The following is a 19,732-nucleotide window of genomic DNA, read 5'->3' on the forward strand; positions in this document are numbered from 1 at the left end:
GCCAATAGGACATCATGGTACTTAAAGGCCTCTGATCCAAGCCAATTCCAAACTGCCATACTTCAGACCAATGGGGGAATACAGCATCTTAAAACCTGCCACCCCCAAGATCATATGTCTTTATGGCTTTCTTGCGGGGGGTTGAAAGACTAAAGCAGAGAAACACTCGTCAAACTGGTTTAAAGCACACCCCCCAAAAAATTCAAAGAAACTCAGTTGTAAAAGGGGAAAACACGAATGCCTCTCACCAAAGTAACACTAAATTACATTGCTTTGCCTAAATTACAAATAAAGACATACAAAATATTTATCAAGTTATATGTAAAATCTCACATCACAGCATATGGTAAGTACAGCGTAATTAGGGACACCTAATCTAAAGTGATACCGGAATTGCCTAGACCAGTAAACAAGTTGTTGTTAAAAGTGGAGCACAGGTTAGAAAAACCAGGAAATCACAAGAACATCACAATAAAGCACAAGAACTCACCACTCCTAAGCACATTGAAAAGGAACCATCAGAAACATGGGAGACCCTCCGGATTTATAGGGCAGAGGGCAGTTTCTGGTAGTAACTGTCAGGTGGTCTTTGGAGACCACCCACAAAACACATGGAATGTACTAACATTTAAAGATACAGGCCATTTATAACAAAACAACAGACAAACATACATATAACACAATTCATTCATAATTAACAAAAATAATGAAACACATATATACACAAAAGTGTACAGCAGCTATTGTGGACATTCAGAATCATATGTGAGGAACACAGATAAAGTAGTGTGCATACAAACCACAAAAGTAAACACAGTGTGACTTTGATTAAAAATAATTATTTAAAAGGACAACTACTTATGCTGTAAGTGGTCATTCTAAGTATCTAATAAAAATTCTTTCATTTCATTATTTAACTTTATTGATCTTATGAACTAGCTGCATTTACATTTTGCATGTAGGTAATGCTGTATTATTTTAATACAGGGAAAAATTGGTGATCAAGGTCCCCAAGGATTGCCAGGGCCCCCAGGACCAGAGGTAGGCCTTATATTAATAAAATACCTTGTAGTTTGTTTTTTTTTTTAATTTGGATTGGGTTATGTGTTATGTTTTTCACTCAGTTCTAATTTCAGTAATTCTCTGCTAGCTTTCAGAAATGTTTTCTTGGCAAGGCTTTGTTACTTTAATGCTATCTGTACATAATCCTACAGAATAAAATTCAGTGTATTTAAATCTCTTTACAAGTGTTGGTCAGTCATGGTTTTGCCTTGTGTTATTCTTACCCTGGCCACTCCTGTCTTCTTCCATCTAAAACTGCACAAACATTTTGAAGTTAGTTTATGGACCTCCCTTCTGATTTGAGGAAATTGGTCAGTTAATGCAATTAAGGTGATCAGCTAGCCCTGAGTCAAATGCTTGCTGACCATTAAAATGATGAGATACAGGCTTCATGTGGAAGTTGCCAGTTTTCAGAGTTTACTGTTATAAAATCTTTAACTGTATAGCTTTAGTGCTGAAGTGAACAGTGCTGTTTAACTTATTTATGTATTACTTTAGGTCAATTTAGTTTTTGAAGTTTATCCACGGGCGGCACGGTGGCGCAGTGGGTAGCGCTGCTGCCTCGCAGTTGGGAGACCTGGGGGCCCGGGTTCGCTTCCCGGGCCCTCCCTGCGTGGAGTTTGCATGTTCTCCCCGTGTCTGCGTGGGTTTCCTCCGGGCACTCCGGTTTCCTCCCACAGTCCACAGACATGCTGGTTAGGTGGATTGGCGATTCCAAATTGGCCCTAGTGTGTGCTTGGTGTTTGTGTGTTTGTGTGTGTCCTGCGGTGGGTTGGCACCCTGCCCGGGATTGGTTCCTGCCTTGTGCCCTGTGTTGGCTGGGATTGGCTCCAGCAGACCCCCGTGACCCTGTGTTCGGATTCAGCGGGTTGGAAAATGGATGGATGGATGGATGGAAGTTTATCCACAGGTATTTGAGACGATAATACTAAACCGAATTGTGATTAATTGATTTAATTTGCTTGCTTTATCTTGTGACATTACATCTTACAGTGTTGGGGTTTTCAGGTTTTAATTTCAGCTATTTTTAATCTCTCCTTTCATTTTTCAAAGTGTTTGATCATTTATTTAAAAAGGAAGAAGATGGGCATATGGAAATCACATGTTTTTTTGTAATTTGATGCAACCTTTTCCATAACAGTATAAAAGAAAGCAGATGGACTGTATTACTCATGACACAGATAAACAGCTGCATAATGGCTCAGAATGAGTGCTCTTTGGCTTTACTTCACTAAGTATCACATCTGGAGTTGGAGGACAAATGAGAAATAAAGAGAGGATATGAATACCTTATTACTTTTTTACTGTATTTTACTACAGCATACATCTATCTATCTATCTATCTATCTATCTATCTATCTATCTATCTATCTATCTATCTATCTATCTATCTATCTATCTATCTATCTATCTATTTGTAAATATGTTCCTACTCATAACCTAAAAGTAAGTAAATCATTCATTTTCTGAACCACATTTTCAAAAACAAAGTTGTATGTAAGTTGAAAAATTAAATTAATATGCACAAGGCAGATTAACTGAAAAATAAATGTCATACTGTATTGACTGACAAGCTAACGTTTATCAAGCTTCCTCCTCCTCTTCCTAGTCTTAGGAGAACTTCCAGATTCAATGTAGTAGTATTTTCAGCATCAAAAATATATACAGTATATGATCTGCTACTAGTAGCACAGTAGTGTTTTCAAAGTCCAGGAAAATCTACTGTGACGGAACCAGGAGTGTCGGCGAGCCCCAAACCCCAACATGAACACACCAGCACAGTCCTGGGTCCAAATAATGGAAGGTTTATTACAAAATACTTCCATAAAGTAACACCAGCACAAACAAAGGGTTTCTTTCTCTCTTTCTACAATACTCTCTTTTTACCGCCACACTGCCTTCCTCTGGTCAATTGTTGCTCCATGTCTTCCCAGCTGCGACTCACCCAGGTAAGGGAGTGAGGTCCCTTTTATTAAGGACCTGGGAGTACTTCCGGTGTCAGGGCTACTGCCCAATGGAAGTACTTCCGGGTTATATGGAAGTCCAGCTTATTAGGGAGCACATCTCTCTGCAGCGCCCCCTTATGGCACCCACAGACCCCAGCAGGGCTGTGTTGCCAGACTACACTTCCCAGCATGCCCTACTGGTTCCGTACTGTGCAGCGATATCCAGGACCGCTGCCATCTAGCGTTCTGGGGGAATAAAGAGTCCCCAGCAGCATCTTCCAGTGGGCTTTCTGTCCATCTACTCCAGCCATCACTTCTGGGTCTGGATCCTTCCCCTCTCCTGGTCAGGATGCCCATCTACCTACTTGGAGTCCCCCGTCCACATAAGGAGCCATTCCCTATTCTGGTCAGGATGCCCATCCAACCCCTGCGGTATTTACAGTACCATATACCATTTATAGTCATTTTGAGTTTTTATTCCTCATTTTGTCTAATATAGATCTTTCCTCATCCTCATAAAGTCTGCTTACCACAAGTCTTTCCACAAGTCTATGGTAGTATTGTATGTTTTCATAGACATTTTCAAATTTAAACATGCTGTGATCAATGTTGCTTAAAGTATCAATAACTTCTGTTTTTATTATTTTTTTATTCCTCAAATCTACATTTATGGTACAGAAAATGAATAGCATATGAAAATTTTGATCAAGATTTTTCACAAGATCTGCATATAATTATTCCCCAGACATTTGACTGACCCCAATGACTATGACTGCTGTTTTTGTAAGTTGATTTTGATAAGGCTTTTTTCCAAAATCACACATCAGAACAAAAGACCGAAAGAACACTGTGCATGAAAAGCAGATAGATAAAACATTTATGGAATACAACAGCTGTCAATGAGATCATTAAGTTTATGTAAAAAGTAGCCTCTATTGAAATGTCTTAACAATAATTACGGTATAATCAAATGATCTCTCTTGATTTTTTGATCTGAACAACTACATTTTCAGGGTTCCCACGCGTCCTGGAAAACCTGGAAAACCTGAAAATTTTGAGGGTTATTTTCCAGTCATTGAAATGACCTGGAAACTGATCGAAATAGCCAAATGTCCTGGAAATAATCTTTCTTGTCCTGGAATTTTATTTCTGTTTTCGCTTTTTAATTTTTCTGTTTGAAACAGCTTGCTCTTCGTAAGTCTAGATATGATGACAGCTGAGCTAGGTCGTGGCCTCTGCTGCGCAATGTCTCCACCTACTGAGACATGTATAGGCAATTATATTTGAGTTTTGACCCTCGTTGCTCTAGCTTGTCAGTAGCTGACAGGAGAACAACAGAACATCAGTTCATCACTTGAAATTTCTGCTGAGTGCATGACTGTAAGTATGACCACAGTGCATATGGTGCAACTGACAGTTTTATTACTTCATACCATCTGATGTGGACCCAGGTCGCATATTAAACATGTCAAGTAAATTGGCGATGCTAATTTCTGTTAGCCTGTTAATGGCAATTCCCATTAGGTGTTAGCATAGTACTAATTGTCTAATGACGGTAATCAGAATCAGAATACTTTATTGATCCCGGAGGAAATTGCTTAATCAATCTAAAATCATTTTGTAGGCCTACGTGGTCCCACTGTTAAGCAAATAAATTCAGTGAACCAAACCTAAAACAGCACGAACACGATAACAGTCTTAAAAAGAATTAGACTAAGAGCTACTGCTTTCATTTAAAACAAATAGGGCTTAGGCTACTTGAAGCCTACATCTAAATGCCTGTTCTTGTGTGTTTGTGTAGGTTCGTGTGATATCCTTGCTGCCGAGCAATCGCCACACAATAAATATTACTTGGCTTGTGCCGTTTATTTGCACAACTGAACACGCTTAACAGCTCCTGGCTCAACTTCTTATTCTAGCTTGCTTCCATTATTCCACAGAACGTTAGCTCCCTCTAGAGGAATTATATGGGTATGCTTTCACATTAAGTTTACCACAGTTAGCCTACAGAAAATCTGTACTGGATCAGTATTTCTATTTAGCCTACATTTTTGTACATTACTGTATTTAATGTTTTTGACACTAATAGGCAGTGTTGCAGGAAAAATAGTAGCCTATAATGGTTAATTTAGAGAATGTATTTCTAATTACAGAAGTGAGGGAAAGCAGAATCATGTCAAGGAGGTGTACGTTTAAAGAGGAATGGAAGATAAATCCTGAGTTCAGGGACTGGATAGGACATGTGACAGATAATGTACATCGGGCATACTGCAAGATATGCAAGAAAGCTTTTGATGTAGGCAACATGGGCATTTCTGCTGTTAAAAGCCATGCCAAAGGACAGGGACACAAGAGGGTCATGTCAAGTCAAGGCACAGGACCACGCATGACTGATTTCATCAATCAATCTCCCACCCCCCAAAATTCTGAAGCTAGCAGACAGGCAGCAGAATCAGAGAGTCAAGGAAGCAGCGAGGTCCAGCCATCAACTTCTGTAACTCCACCTCAAGCTACACCCATAATCGGAGCTCATTTTTCAAGTGAAGCTGTTTTAGAAGCAGAGATCCGCTGGGTGATTAAAGTGGCCCTTTCCAAATATTCTTTCAATTCCTGTTCAGATATGGGTTCATTGTTTCACCTGATGTTTCCAGATAGTGAAATTGCCCAAAAATTCTCATGTGGTGCAACAAAAGCAGCGTATCTGATGTGTTTTGGCCTTGCACCATATTTCAGAGACAAGCTAGTGAAAGACATTAGACAGTCCAACTGCTATACCATTTCATTTGATGAATGCCTCAACAAAATAACACAGACCGAGCAGATGGATGTGCTTGTGCGGTACTGGAGTGATAATGAAGAAAAGGTAGTTGTGCATTATCTGGACTCCCAGTTTCTAGGGCACACACAATCAGAGAAGCTTGTTGAGAGCATTAAAGTTTCCCTCTCTCCACTTGATCCAAACAAGCTCCTGCAAATCTCGATGGATGGACCAAGTGTCAACAAAAAATTTTTGAGATTATTTGAAGAAGACAGGTCTAAGGAGGCCCCAGATATTAGAAGCTTGATAAACCTAGGAACCTGTGGTCTTCATACAGTTCATGGAAGCTTCCAACAAGGCGAGAAGGAAAGTGGATGGAAGATAGGTGACAAACTAAGAGCCCTTTGGCAGCTTTTTCATGACACACCAGCCAGACGGGATGACTTTATTGAAATTACCAAAACATCAACATTCCCTCTAAAATTCTGTGCTCACAGGTGGGTGGAGGACTTGCCAGTGGCAGAGAGAGCACTTAAGATGTGGCCACATGTTGAAATATTTGTCGACAATTACAAGAAACTGCCAAAGAGTAAAATGCCAACGTCAACATCATACACTGTGGTCAGAGAGGCTGTTGGTGACCCCCTTTTTGAGGCAAAATTACAGTTTTTTGCCTATGTGGCAAGGCAGCTGAAACCCTTTCTTGAGACTTTCCAGACTGATGCCCCCATGATGCCATTTTTGGCAAAAGACCTTCAGGCCCTTCTGAAGAGTTTGATTTCATGCTTTATGAAGAGGGAGGTACTGGATAACATCAAAACACCTGTCCAAATGCTTAAAATTGATGTACTGGACAAAACACTCCATTTGCCACTGAAAGAGGTGGATCTCGGCTTTGCCACCAAACAAGCTCTTGAGAAAGCCTCAGAGAAGCTGCTTGAAAAACCGCTGCCGGGTCAACAATTCCGGAGAGAATGTGTAGCCTTCCTGTCCGCAACAGCAAAGAAACTGCTGGACAAATGCCCTTTGAATTATGCAGCAGTAAGGCACATGGCATGCCTAGATCCAGTAACTATGATCAGCGATGAAAGGCGTGCCATCTCCATGTTTGAGAAGCTCTTACAGCTGCTTCTTAGCGCCAAATGGGATACAGCAGAGGATTGTGACCAAATCCTGATTGAGTACAAGATGTTCCTCACTGAAATGGTGCAGCACCATAAGGAGGAATTTCAAGGGTATAGAAGTAGCTCCTGTCGGCTGGACACATTCATGGGAAGATTTGCTGGTGACAAAGCAGAGTACGCAATTCTGTGGAAATCAATGAAAGACCTGTTCACATTGTCACATGGGCAAGCAGCGGTCGAAAGAGGGTACTCTGTGAATAAGGACATGCTGGTTACAAATCTGAAAGGAAGGACTCTGATGTCTCTTTGCCTAATCCAAGATTCTTTGACTGGTGGCTCATTTGATGGAGTATTGCCAAAGCCCCTCTTGCAGCATTGCAGAAATGCCAGGATGCGATATGTCCAATACCTTGATGATGACAAAAAGAAGAAAAAGGAAACTGAAAATGACAAGCAAAGAGAAGAGCTCCGCTCTGAAATCACAAAAGTGGCAGCAAAGAGACAGAAAATAATCACTAGCATTGAGGCAATGCAAGAAGAAGCAGATGCAATGGCAGAGAAGGCTGAGAGAAAACAGGACTTTACACTGCTCACAAAATCTAATGCCTATCGTAAAAGTGTTGCTGAAAAAAAGAAAGAGGTCATCGGTCTGGATGCAGTTTTATCAGACCTCAAGGAGCAACACCAGCATTGTTTCTAAACCTAGGCCTACACCAGATGCCTTTTTCATAGGTTACACTACAGTGACTTATAGATTGTTTTTTTTCCAATATACTGGAGTTCAGGCTCTTATCCTTTGTTCCTAGTATTCTTTCTAGTTTAACCAAGTTTTCAACTCAGGAATTGATGGCAAGGCTATCATGATTTAAAATGGATGTATTTTGCTTCTTTTCCCACAAAGATAAGTTCTTTATTATAATCTTTGTCATTGACTTATGCAAATTCTACAGCTGCTGTATTCCCAGTAAAGCTACCAATTGAAAGTTAACTCTGACTTTGTTTTGTCGCGTGCCAATTGTTGCATATATTAGTGTTATAGGCATCATACACATGATATAGGCAATAAATTGGCTTTATGCAGTTTTGTTTAATACAAACATTGTACATAAATTTATTTGATACAAACAATGACATAATATGTAATATGCAAGTAACTTTTACTGAAATTAGGTCACAGTGGTAGCCTATTTCATGGTGTGATCAACAGCTCTATACTGAACAGTATGGAATTGCTCAGTATATGTCAGTGTTTGGATAGTTTTCCACAATCCAAGAGGCATTTATTTCTTTAAAAGAGTTTTGCAGTTTAAAACAGTGTGTAACAAAAAGAGGTCAAACAACTCCATTATACATCAGTGCATTAATTGGTGTTGACTTTATGTAATTTAGCATATCGGTGACACTAAGTCCCTGCATAATCAAAGAGAAATTAAAATGGCGTTAAGCCTGCGACTAAAGTGTATGACTGTATGACCAGATCCTGTCATGAATTTCCGGAAAAAGCTCCTGGAAATGTCCTGGAAATGTCCTGGAAAATGATTCCTTAAAAAGAGTGGGAACCCTGAAGGAAAGCCAAAATTTTTGGCTTTCCTTTATTCAGGTAAAATAAATAAAAAAAAAATCTAACAGCTGTTTGCAGTGCAAGCCTCTGAGAGCTATTTGTGTGTGTAACTGTAATGTTAAAAGTGAGCCACTATAATGTCTGCTGTGTGGAGTACATTAACATGTGTGGAGATAAAAGATATACCACCTGTAACATGTGCCGTGAGAATGTCAGACAAAACTAAAGCAGACATTTGGCACTACCGATTTCATCATATATTTAAGGTATCACCACACTGCAGAATACGCAGACACTCAACAACTTTACATATGAGTTAAAGCTGCAGTCTTTTAACACATTTGTTCACTTTGTTTTGATTGTTTCATCAAAGTACTGCAATGTTATTAAAATTCATTAAACAATATATTTCAGTAGTAATTATATAAGATACTAGAAACAATATTTTACAAATGCAGTAAAGGAACAAGTAAGATAAATGCTGCTGAATATGTTAGAAAAAAGGGCATAAAACAGAACATGAGCAGTAGAGATGACTTACACAAGAGTCAGCTGTTAAGTTTATTTTACATTAAAATATGCATAGGATTGTTTCATATATTCCTTCATATGATCTTAGATAAACAGAACATGTATATATTGTCAGAAGAACGACCAAAAGACATCGAGAAGGTTTGGGGCAGCCACCCATTTAATCCATTACGGCTGCAAAAGCGATCAAAATTGGCATACATGTTCACACCACCGAGTCCAAAACAGAACTGACTTCCAGGTAGCAATATTGCAGCTTTAAAGGCCAGTAGCGGAAGTGATGTCATCCCGACCGGAACCAGAAGTGACGTCAGTGGCTGCCCCAGAGCCGGGTGGGATTTCCCTAGAATGGTCTGCAAAAGATCGAGAGGGAAGATTAGTGCACTCCGCCCCCCCCGGTCTGGCATGGAACTACCTGTATTTAAGCCCTTTAGCTGTCTCCTAAACACACGTGTGTGACAGGGCCCCCCCCTTAGCCCAGACCCGTCGGGTCGGGCGTCCTGCACCGAGAGGTCGTGAACACGGGAGAGAGCGTCGGCATTGGCGTGTAGAGAACCCTTCCGATGAATGAGCGAAAACTTGTAATGTTGCAAATCGAGGAACCACCTCGTGTCTCGTGGGTTAGACTCTTTGTGTAGGGCCATCCACTGTAAAGGGGCATGGTCCGTGACTAGAGTAAACTCCCGACCCAAGAGGTAGTATCTCAACTGTGTGATCGCCCACTTAATCGCAAGAGCCTCCCTCTCCACTGCCGTGTATCTGGTCTCCCGATCCAACAGTTTCCGGCTCAGAAACATGATGGGGTGTTCAGCACCATCGACACTTTGGCTCAGCACTGCCCCTAGGCCTGTGTCCGAAGCGTCCGTCTGGAGAATAAAAGGCCGTGAAAAATCAGGCGCCTTTAACACGGGTGCCGACGTCAGGGCCCTTTTTAAGTCACTGAAGGCTGCCTCAGTCATATCAGTCCATACCACAGTGTTAGGAGCCCTCTTCTTTGTCAAATTAGTCAAGGGCACGGCTCTCTCTGAAAAACGTGGTACAAACCGGCGGTAATACCCCGCTAATCCGAGAAATGCCTGGACTTGCCGCTTGGTTCGCGGACGGGGCCATGTCAAAATGGCTTGTATTTTAGAGCACTGTGGCTTCACCGTACCACGACCCACCAGGTAGCCCAAATACTTGGCTTCCTCCAATCCAAAGAAACATTTCTTTGGGTTGATACGAAGACCGGCTTCTCCCAATGTCCGTAACACGGCTCCAACCTGCTGTAGGTGTTCCTTCCAGGTGCTGGAATAGATGACGACGTCATCCAGGTAGGCAGCACTATACGTGTTATGGGGGCGGAGCACTTTGTCCACCAGACGCTGGAAAGTTGCAGGAGCCCCATGTAACCCGAATGGAAGGACACGATACTGCCAGTGCCCACTAGGGGTGCTAAACGCGGTTTTACCCTTTGCGGAGTCCGTTAAAGGAACCTGCCAGTACCCTTTGGTCATGTCAAGTGTGGTCAAGTATTCTGCCTGTCCAAGCCTCTCAAGGAGGTCATCCACTCGAGGCATGGGATAAGCATCAAATAGTGAGACCTGATTAAGTCGACGGAAGTCATTGCAAAACCTCCAACTTCCGTCGGGCTTAGGAACCAAGACAATTGGGCTGGACCAGGGACTATGACTCTCCTCTATGACTCCTAGATCCAGCATGCGCTTGATTTCCAGTTCCACTTCTGCTTTCTTTGCCTCAGGAAGACGGTACGGGCGTTCTCGGACTATGACCCCGGGTTCAGTCACTATGTCATGGGCAACCAGAGAAGTCCTTCCGGAGATTTCGTCAACCACCTCCGGGACGGACGAGATAACTATCTCTAGCTCCCGCCTCTGTCGGTTATTTAAATTAGACCCGAAGTTAAGGGTATTACTTTGAGCAAAAAGGGAGCGGTGCTGGCCGGAGGTGGGATCAGGGTCCCGTTCCTTCCACGGTTTCAGCAGGTTCACGTGATATATCCGCTCTCTCGGTCGACGATTGGGTTGTTTCACCAAATAGTCGACGAGCCCCTTTCGCTCTTTAACTTCGTATGGCCCTTGCCAGTGGGCAAGTAGCTTAGAGTGGGAGGTGGGAACCAATACCATGACTCGATCCCCAGGCTGGAACTCCCGGAGTGTCGTGCCACGGTCATAGTAGTGGGCCTGTGCTGATTGCGCCTCTTGCATGTGACTTTTTAATATGGGTCGAATCTTCGCAAATCTATCGCGTAACTGTGCGATATATTCCAAAATATTAATTGTGGGAAGGGCCTCTCCTTCCCAACCTTCCTTTAGAATGTCCAATATGCCCCGGGGTTGTCGCCCATATAACAATCCAAAGGGTGAGAACCCCGTTGAGGCTTGCGGGACTTCCCGGTAGGCAAAGAGTACGAGGGGGAGGAGCTGATCCCAATTCCTCCCATCCCCGCTGACCACCTTGCGAAGCATCTGTTTGAGAGTCTGATTAAATCTCTCTACTAAACCATCGGTTTGAGGATGATACACCGCGGTTCTCAAGTGCTTTATTTTGAGTAGCTTGGCCGTTTCCTTGAACGTCTCCGAGGTAAACGGCGTCCCTTGGTCCGTAAGGACTTCTTTAGGGATTCCAACTCGCGCAAAGACCTCCATCAGTGCCCGTGCGATTGCTTTAGAATTAGCTGAGCACAATGGGACAGCTTCTGGATATCGGGTTGCATAATCCACGAGGACTAATATATATTTATGTCCTCGGGCCGAGGGTTCCAGGGGTCCCACTATGTCGACCCCTATCCTTTCAAAGGGAACATCAATTAAGGGGAGGGGAACAAGAGGAGCACGGTCCCTCCTAGGAATTTGCCGCAGCTGACATTCCGGGCACGAAACACAGAAGCGGCGAACCTCCTCGTTAATTCCCGGCCAATAAAAACGGAGCTTAATACGCTCTAAAGTTTTTTCGGTGCCCAAGTGGCCTCCTAGGAGATGGGCGTGCGCTAACTCACAAACTTGCCGCCGGAAAGTTCGTGGAATTAGCAGCAACTTCTGCACTCCCCCCTCGTGTTCACTGACCCGATATAATAAGTCATTTTCTAACACAAAGTGGGGTCCTTGTGGCATGGGCTGATTGGTGCGTTGGCCGTTGGCGAGGACTACTACATTCTTCGCAAACTTAAGGGAATCATCATTCCACTGCTCCCTTCTAAATGAGGCCGGTGTTTGTCTGAATTGAAAGCTCAGATCTGAGAGAGGGTCTGGGCTGACCTCAAGGGGCGGAGAGTCGTCCCGCTCTGGTGAGGTGCGGACTGATGACGTATTCGCCCGCGACGGGCCGGGAAGCTCTCCGTCCTCCTCGGGGTTTCCCATATCTCTCTCCACCGGCTGCGTACACGGTGTGGAGACAACCTGAGACGATGTATTCCCATCGGTTACTAGGCCTAATTTTGAATAAGGCGAGATCAGTACTGCACCGCTTTTAATGTCAGACCAGTCCCGCCCGAGAATCACCGCACACGGTGGATTTGGATGTACAGCCACGAGTTTTCGTAGTATTCCTCCGTGGCAGATGAAACACCGGGCGGAGTCATAGGCGCGGACATCTCCGTGTACACAGGTAATTCTGGTCTTTGTTTTTAACCACTGTCGCGGTAGTACATATCGGCAATCAACAACAGAAATGTTGCTGCCGGAATCAAATAAGGCTTCTACCTTGTGGCCATTTACTATGACCTCACCTTTATGAGCCAAAGCCAGGGGGTTTGAAAGCGCACACAACCCATCCCTCTCTCTCCACTTACATTCCACCTCGCCTCCGAGCGAGGACCGCGCCCGCGGGATCGGGGACTCCGATGCAAACTCCGGTGTATGTCGAGAGGGCAGTGTAAGAGGGACATAATCTCTACGGCTTCTACTTAAGGACCGTTCAGCCCTCTCAAATTGCGAGGCTGCCCTAGATGTTTCTATGAGCTCAATGAGCTCGTTTATATTTGCAAATTCTCCCCAGACCGGCTGGGCGAAATGCTCTGGCAGGCTATTTATGAACAAAAAACAGGTTATTTTTTTCACTACCTGGAAGGTGGTACATTCAGCGGGCCTTAACCAGCCGGCCACCTCTTCCCATAGAAGGTCTAGCTGTTCTTGGGTAGACCGTTCAGGGTTAAACCTCCAGTTTTTAATTTTCTTCACCTGCTGGTCTGGGGAATGTCCACCTTCCTCTGGGACCTTAGCCCCGGTGGAACGGACAGCTCTCTCCTCCGAGAGAGCATAATAAGTCCCCATCGTATCCCCCATAGAGACCAGCCCACGTCTGTGTGTCCCAACGACACTCTCCCTATTCAATTGAGGTGACCCAGAAATAGACAAAGGGAGCGGAGTCTGCACCGGTTCTTTCCGAAACCCGAGACGCACTCCCCACCCGAAAGCTCGGCCCAGGTACTCTCCCACCTGGACATGATTCAGGTCCGGTCCCGTTCTCTTCAGGGATTCCTCCATCCTGCCGACTACGCCACTGTCAGAAGAACGACCAAAAGACATCGAGAAGGTTTGGGGCAGCCACCCATTTAATCCATTACGGCTGCAAAAGCGATCAAAATTGGCATACATGTTCACACCACCGAGTCCAAAACAGAACTGACTTCCAGGTAGCAAGATGGCAGCTTTAAAGGCCAGTAGCGGAAGTGATGTCATCCCGACCGGAACCAGAAGTGACGTCAGTGGCTGCCCCAGAGCCGGGTGGGATTTCCCTAGAATGGTCTGCAAAAGATCGAGAGGGAAGATTAGTGCACTCCGCCCCCCCCTGGTCTGGCATGGAACTACCTGTATTTAAGCCCTTTAGCTGTCTCCTAAACACACGTGTGTGACAATATGTATAATTAATCTATTAAAACACATAACATTGTATTTTATTACAAATTTTAAAGTACTAATAATTTGTTGCAACTTGTAAGGAATTCCTATGTTGTTGCTTTTAAGATAGATAGATAGATAGATAGATAGATAGATAGATAGATAGATAGATAGATAGATAGATAGATAGATAGATAGATAGATAGATAGATAGATAGATAGATACTTTATTAATCCCAATGGGAAATTCACAATTTAATTGTATCAACATATCAACATTTAATGTTGTGATCTGGGGATTTATGCCAAAAGTATGAAAACATTTTTATGTGGTTGATTTCGGGGATGGCTTACTGGACCTAACTCTGTATTTTAAGCTTGTTTAAGCAGTTCATTTTCATTTGCTGGTGTGTAGTATTACTTGCAAGCAAGATTATATTCCGTAATTCAGTGCACTTTAAGTAAATGAAGGATGTATTTTGAAGCATTTTATCATAAGTATTGAAAATAATCATCATGCACTTCAACAGCTCATTTACAAGTGTTTTAGCTGTGAAAATGTTTTGAACATTTGCTCAGTAATCTCAATTATGAACCCCCAATCCTCATAGGCTAGGTTTGAACAAACCGCATGACAAGGAATGGGTGTACAGAGAACCAGAAATTTACATTTTAAGCAAATACCAATTCAGATTGAAATTCTGTAAAGTAGCAACAAGCTGATATATACTGTAATTCATAGCATCATAAAATGGCAACCATATTTTCAGTTTCAGCATCCAAAAGATGATGCCTGGTTTTAAAAGTTTGTGTTTTGCCCCGAAAATTGTAGTCTTGCGGAACACTTGTGTTAGCTTTTAAATATAAAGAAATGGAGCTAGACATATTTTATTGGTTTTCATTTACAAGAAAATTTACATCCACAAAATATATCTTAAATTAACCTTGAATATATCAACCTCTCAGCCAGCAGCAACACCTAAATTACACACTGTAAAATTTTATTTTTTTTTGCTTGACAAACATGATAGATTCAACTTCACTTACCATTCCGTTGACGTGCTGGCTTGGATCCAAGAGAAGAGTAACCTCATGGAAAAAGCCATCTTTTTATAGGTACTGAAGCTTGGGCAACTTTGTACATTCTTTTATTTGTTATGTTGTTGCTGGGGACAGAGGCAACCACTGATATTTTTAGTAGGCTAGGGACTATTTTATCTATTGACTGTTGAAACAGCCTTTTAAATGTGAAGTCTTGACTGGGTGCCTGCTCATAAAGTTTTACAACAGATAAAGTCTGTGGCTTAAGGTGTAGCTGGTGGTAAATATTTAAATTACTATTTATGTGTATCAACATCAGAGGGGAGATGCTGGGTATATTGGGAGAAGGATGCTAAGGATAGAGCTGCCAGGAAAGAGGAAAAGAGGAAGGCCTAAGCGAAGGTTTATGGATGTGGTGAGAGAGAACATGCAGGTGATGGGTGTAACAGAGCAAGATGCATAGGACAGAAAGATATGGAAGAAGATGATCCACTGTGGCAACCCCTAACGAGAGCATCCAAAAGAAGAAGAAGAAGATCATGCATAGTTATTTTTCTCTGGGCTCTGTTCTGATAATATAGGACTATCAGTACTCATACATTCATTCAGAGAATGTATATGGGTCATAATACTTAAGTATACGGGTCATAAGGTTAATCAGCAGTCTCTCATTTTGACAACTGCAGGAGAATGAGCATCTTGGCCAGATCGGAGGAAAGTTCATTACCTGGATGGGAGGCCAATGCATTGATGCAAGCGGATTGGCTGGCGGGGCAAGAAAATAAATTTGTACCCAACTGGCATGATTTAAGGGACTGACAGAGAAAAGCCAAAAATCGTGAGTGGTTCCATCCCCCACACACTAAGTGGCAGTGGTCCTCATATGGTGACCCAATATCGGACACCTGCAGGAGTGCTTAGGACTTGGAGTCTGGAAGTGCAGGGCGCTGTTGGGTGAGGACCTCCCTTCTTTTTCTATGGTCCAAAAGTGCTTCTACGAGGAGAGTTTAGATCAAATGAAATACATAAATTAAAACAGGCCTAATGTATGGAATCAACATCAGAGAAAATGGGGAAATAAAAATCAGAACCAGTAAAAACTGAATTAAGCCCAAAATAAATTTACAAAATGGAAAACAATGGAATGTGAAATAAAAAGTAGAGCAAATCATAAATCCTAACCTTGCAATGCCCACTACATACATATCGCACAACAGTAACAAGCCAACTGAATTAAATTAGGCTTCAGATGTGGGTTTTTACTTTGTCCACTCAAGAGTTTGTTTTCAAGTCTATCACCAATCGTATGTTCATGAGAAAACAGGAATGCAGTACCACAGTGTTGTTTATTTGTTTTTTTATTTCTTTACTATGTCTTTAAACATGAAAGCCACAGTCAGGCAATAATGTTCTAACACAGAATAATGTTTTACTTGAAGCTATTAGAAACAATAAAGATATTTACAGGCTGTACATGGCTAAAGTTGCTGCCCCCTTTCCACCCACTCACAGGTGTGAATAAGCTGGCAACTTCATCATCATGCTTTAATTGACAAAGATAGTAGCCAGGGTGGTGCCTGAAAATACTTCAGCTTTGTGCCAAATGGGAATGTAAAACTAAAAGACACACAGGATTTGCTACCGCACAACCAAAGAAAAAGGGCTAGCACAACCAAATTAGCCAAATACCTGAAGAACCAATGCGAGTCAATGCACAGAATTCTGAGTAGGTATATTATTTTTAAATTATGGGAACATTAATCAGTATGAACCTATAAACTGTTGGGTTTAAAGTTGGGATGTAATGGGGTTTTTTTCTACAGATCAAGAAAAATTTTGTAATCAATTAAAAGTTTCACACATTAAGACAAGGGTCGGAAAATATTTTTTCCTGCAGGCCCATTTTTTTTTTCTTGCGTTGTTCATTTAGGGGCAATCCTTTACCACTGAGGCTTAATCACTCCTCTTCATTTTTAAGCCCTCGACATGAAGTGTGCTGCTGTAGTGTATTAAATTTAAGTTTATTTTATTATGTACAAATAGGGATGGGAATCGATTAAAAAAAATTAACTTAATTAATCACATAAATGCATGTAATTAATCGTGATTAATCACATTTAAAATTGAAACATGTAATTGCAAAATTATGAAGTAAATACATACTGAATCATAAAATTAATGTACAACCATCATAAATGAATTTAAAAAAATGATGGCATAGTTGAAACTTAAAAAATGACCTTAAACCTGAACTTTTAATAAAATACTACTTGAGCAAATACAACCTGCATTTGAATGCCTTCCAAAAAAGCAAGTTGAAACGAAGGCAATAAGAAAATAAGACCAGTGCATTCATTCTTAAATTGGCATAGGATATAAAACACAGACGTGTCAAAGTAGAAAACAATCAAAACAACTGTTGACTTTGAATGCACTGCTAAAGACTGATTTAACTGATAGAATACACATCTCTGAAATGGGCATACTTTAAAACTTGTGTCAAAACTCCATAAATACTACCCTCAATTGTTCATCACCATTAACGATTGAAAATTATACTCTACATAAGTACTGTGTCTTCAGACGTCAATCTCCAAGCTGTTTTATTTGCCTTTCCCGTCCCCCCAATACCCCCCGACCCCCCCCCCCCCCCCCCCCCTTCGGACAGTTTAGCAAGTCTAGAGATTTGATGCTTTTGTGGTTGGTAGAATTGTGGTGTGCCTTGGGACTTTTAGGTTACAAAAACATGCCAACACAGAAAAACGGTTGGAAAACACTGCTCTACCTACACCTTTGCTCATGGCAGGCTAAAAAAGATCTCCATAGGTGCTATCTCACTTAAAAACCTGACACCATGCATTATCTGGATGGTTATGTTACATTCTTTGCATAAATTAGCGAAGAAATAGCAAAGTGGAATAATGGGTAGGGATAATCATTACACTTCTATTTCATAGAATTTTGTCATTATATTAGAGCAGTCACTACTGTAACCTACCTGGCAGACCAAAGAGTTAATACAGAAGTACTAGAGACTTATTTTGGTTTAAGTGCCACACAGAGATGACCTGCAGTATTTAGCACTAATGTGATATGACACTGAATCAATCTTCTTAAAGAAATGTGAAATGAAGAAAAAAGAGAGAGTGAAATTTTTACCTTTACAACTTTTGTCTAGCATTGCACCATGACTGCCTTAAACGCTCCTGCACTTATGTCAGTATGTGTAAATCAAGAAAACAAACACCAGTGCCACGTATTAACATGTGGCATATTGTTGTGAACGACATAATATGAACTTTTAAACCTTTAAATGAAAATTTTATTTCATAAAATTTTTAAATGTAGTACACAAATGCAGTACTGATGTGTATATAATTCTTTAGGTGCACACTTAACTTTTTTTTGTTATTTCGGAATGTTAAAGAAAAAAAAAATTATATGAAAATGCCACACTGACCAAAGGAGTACCTGAGCTGTTTGCCTCATGTTCAGCCCTGGATACAACAGTATTTTACAAAATGTTAAACAGGTCACATTAATAATAACAAAATAAAATTAATGTTAACTTTCCCAGGCCTATGTGCAGTTTTAAAAATAGATTTCATTACATTTACCATATAATGTAAGGTGCTATAACTTTTCAGTGCTCAGTTGTATAAATAGTGGCTCTACCCCTCCAGATGCTCATATACTTAGTGAATTACAGTAGAAATGTAATTGCAGGATGGTGACTAAAGTGAAAAGTGATTGGATTGGACTGGCTGTTTCATGAATGGAATCTGTGTGAATACAGCAGTATGGTGCATTTTTCTTTGAGCTATATCACAAACAGCACTGCTCAGCACAGCAATGATTGTGATTTCATGATTTTTTTCCTTACCTTTTTACTTTTTTTTTTTTTGCAGTTTCCTCATACTGTTGGAGAAACCAGCTGTTGATTTAAACTTATTTACGTTTTTTTTGTTTACAGAAGTTAACTGTTCCCTTTTACAAAAGACTGTACAACTTGAAGTATTTGTATTAAATGGCTAAAATTTCTATTTGTTACCATTAATGTAAATATTTTAATGCATACTGAATTGCAATTTTTTAAAATACTTTTTTACTGAATTATAAATTTTATTGCGTACTGAAAATGGAATTGAATTTCAATAGTTTTCTTCCTATTGTATCAAAGTTTGAAATTTTGGTATTGTGATAACCCTAATTAATAGTAACCCTCCAATTGATCAGCCACCGATCTAAATCAGACGATTTTCACTACAAAAGACTTGATCAATGATTGGTAAATTGGCCAATCGTAAAAAAAAAAAAAAAACACATTTTTTTTTAGCCCCTGCTTTTCTAAGCTTTATGGGAGTTTAGATGTAGTGCTCCACAAGATATTAGGGTAGTTGAATCTTTTATTTTGCTGCAAACTTCCTGTATATTTTTTGTAGTATAAGCAGCTCAAGAAAATATATGCCAAACTATTGTCTTTCTTCCCCTGATGAACAGAATTAGCAGAATTATAATTTAGAAGGTTGCTTCAATTAAAACACACTTCATATAAACTTAGAAATTCTGGGTTTTTTTGTCAGTGATAAGATTGTTTATGTAAAATGTCTTAAGAATTAAAGCTCTGGTATTAAGTAAACTCACAGAAAGACACAGCTTTTTTAAACATTTAAGACAACTTAATATACCAGGTATGTTCTTCACATATCATTTAACCTGTAGTTTCAGTGAAATTATAATTCACTAGCTGACGCCCGCCGTAGCATACACCGATGTAAGAATAGGAACGGAAAATGGTGAGAAAGGAATTCAGAAATCAAGATGAAATAAATACTTCTTGAAAGACGCAGTGTGCATGTAGAATTTCCGGC

General features: G+C 41.0%; 1 protein-coding gene across 1 annotated transcript in view; it reads left to right on the top strand.

Annotated features, from left to right (window-relative positions):
* Positions 1 to 19,732, top strand: part of LOC114659194 (collagen alpha-1(XXIV) chain) — a 338,513-nt gene that overhangs the window by 174,761 nt on the left and 144,020 nt on the right. The window contains exon 19 of the mRNA XM_028811519.2: positions 988 to 1,041. Within this exon, the coding sequence (XP_028667352.1) occupies positions 988 to 1,041 (54 nt within the window). The remainder of the gene's footprint in view (positions 1 to 987; positions 1,042 to 19,732) is intronic.

This window comes from Erpetoichthys calabaricus, chromosome 10 (genome assembly GCF_900747795.2).
Source record: "Erpetoichthys calabaricus chromosome 10, fErpCal1.3, whole genome shotgun sequence".
Classification (NCBI taxonomy): Eukaryota; Metazoa; Chordata; class Cladistia; order Polypteriformes; family Polypteridae; genus Erpetoichthys; species Erpetoichthys calabaricus.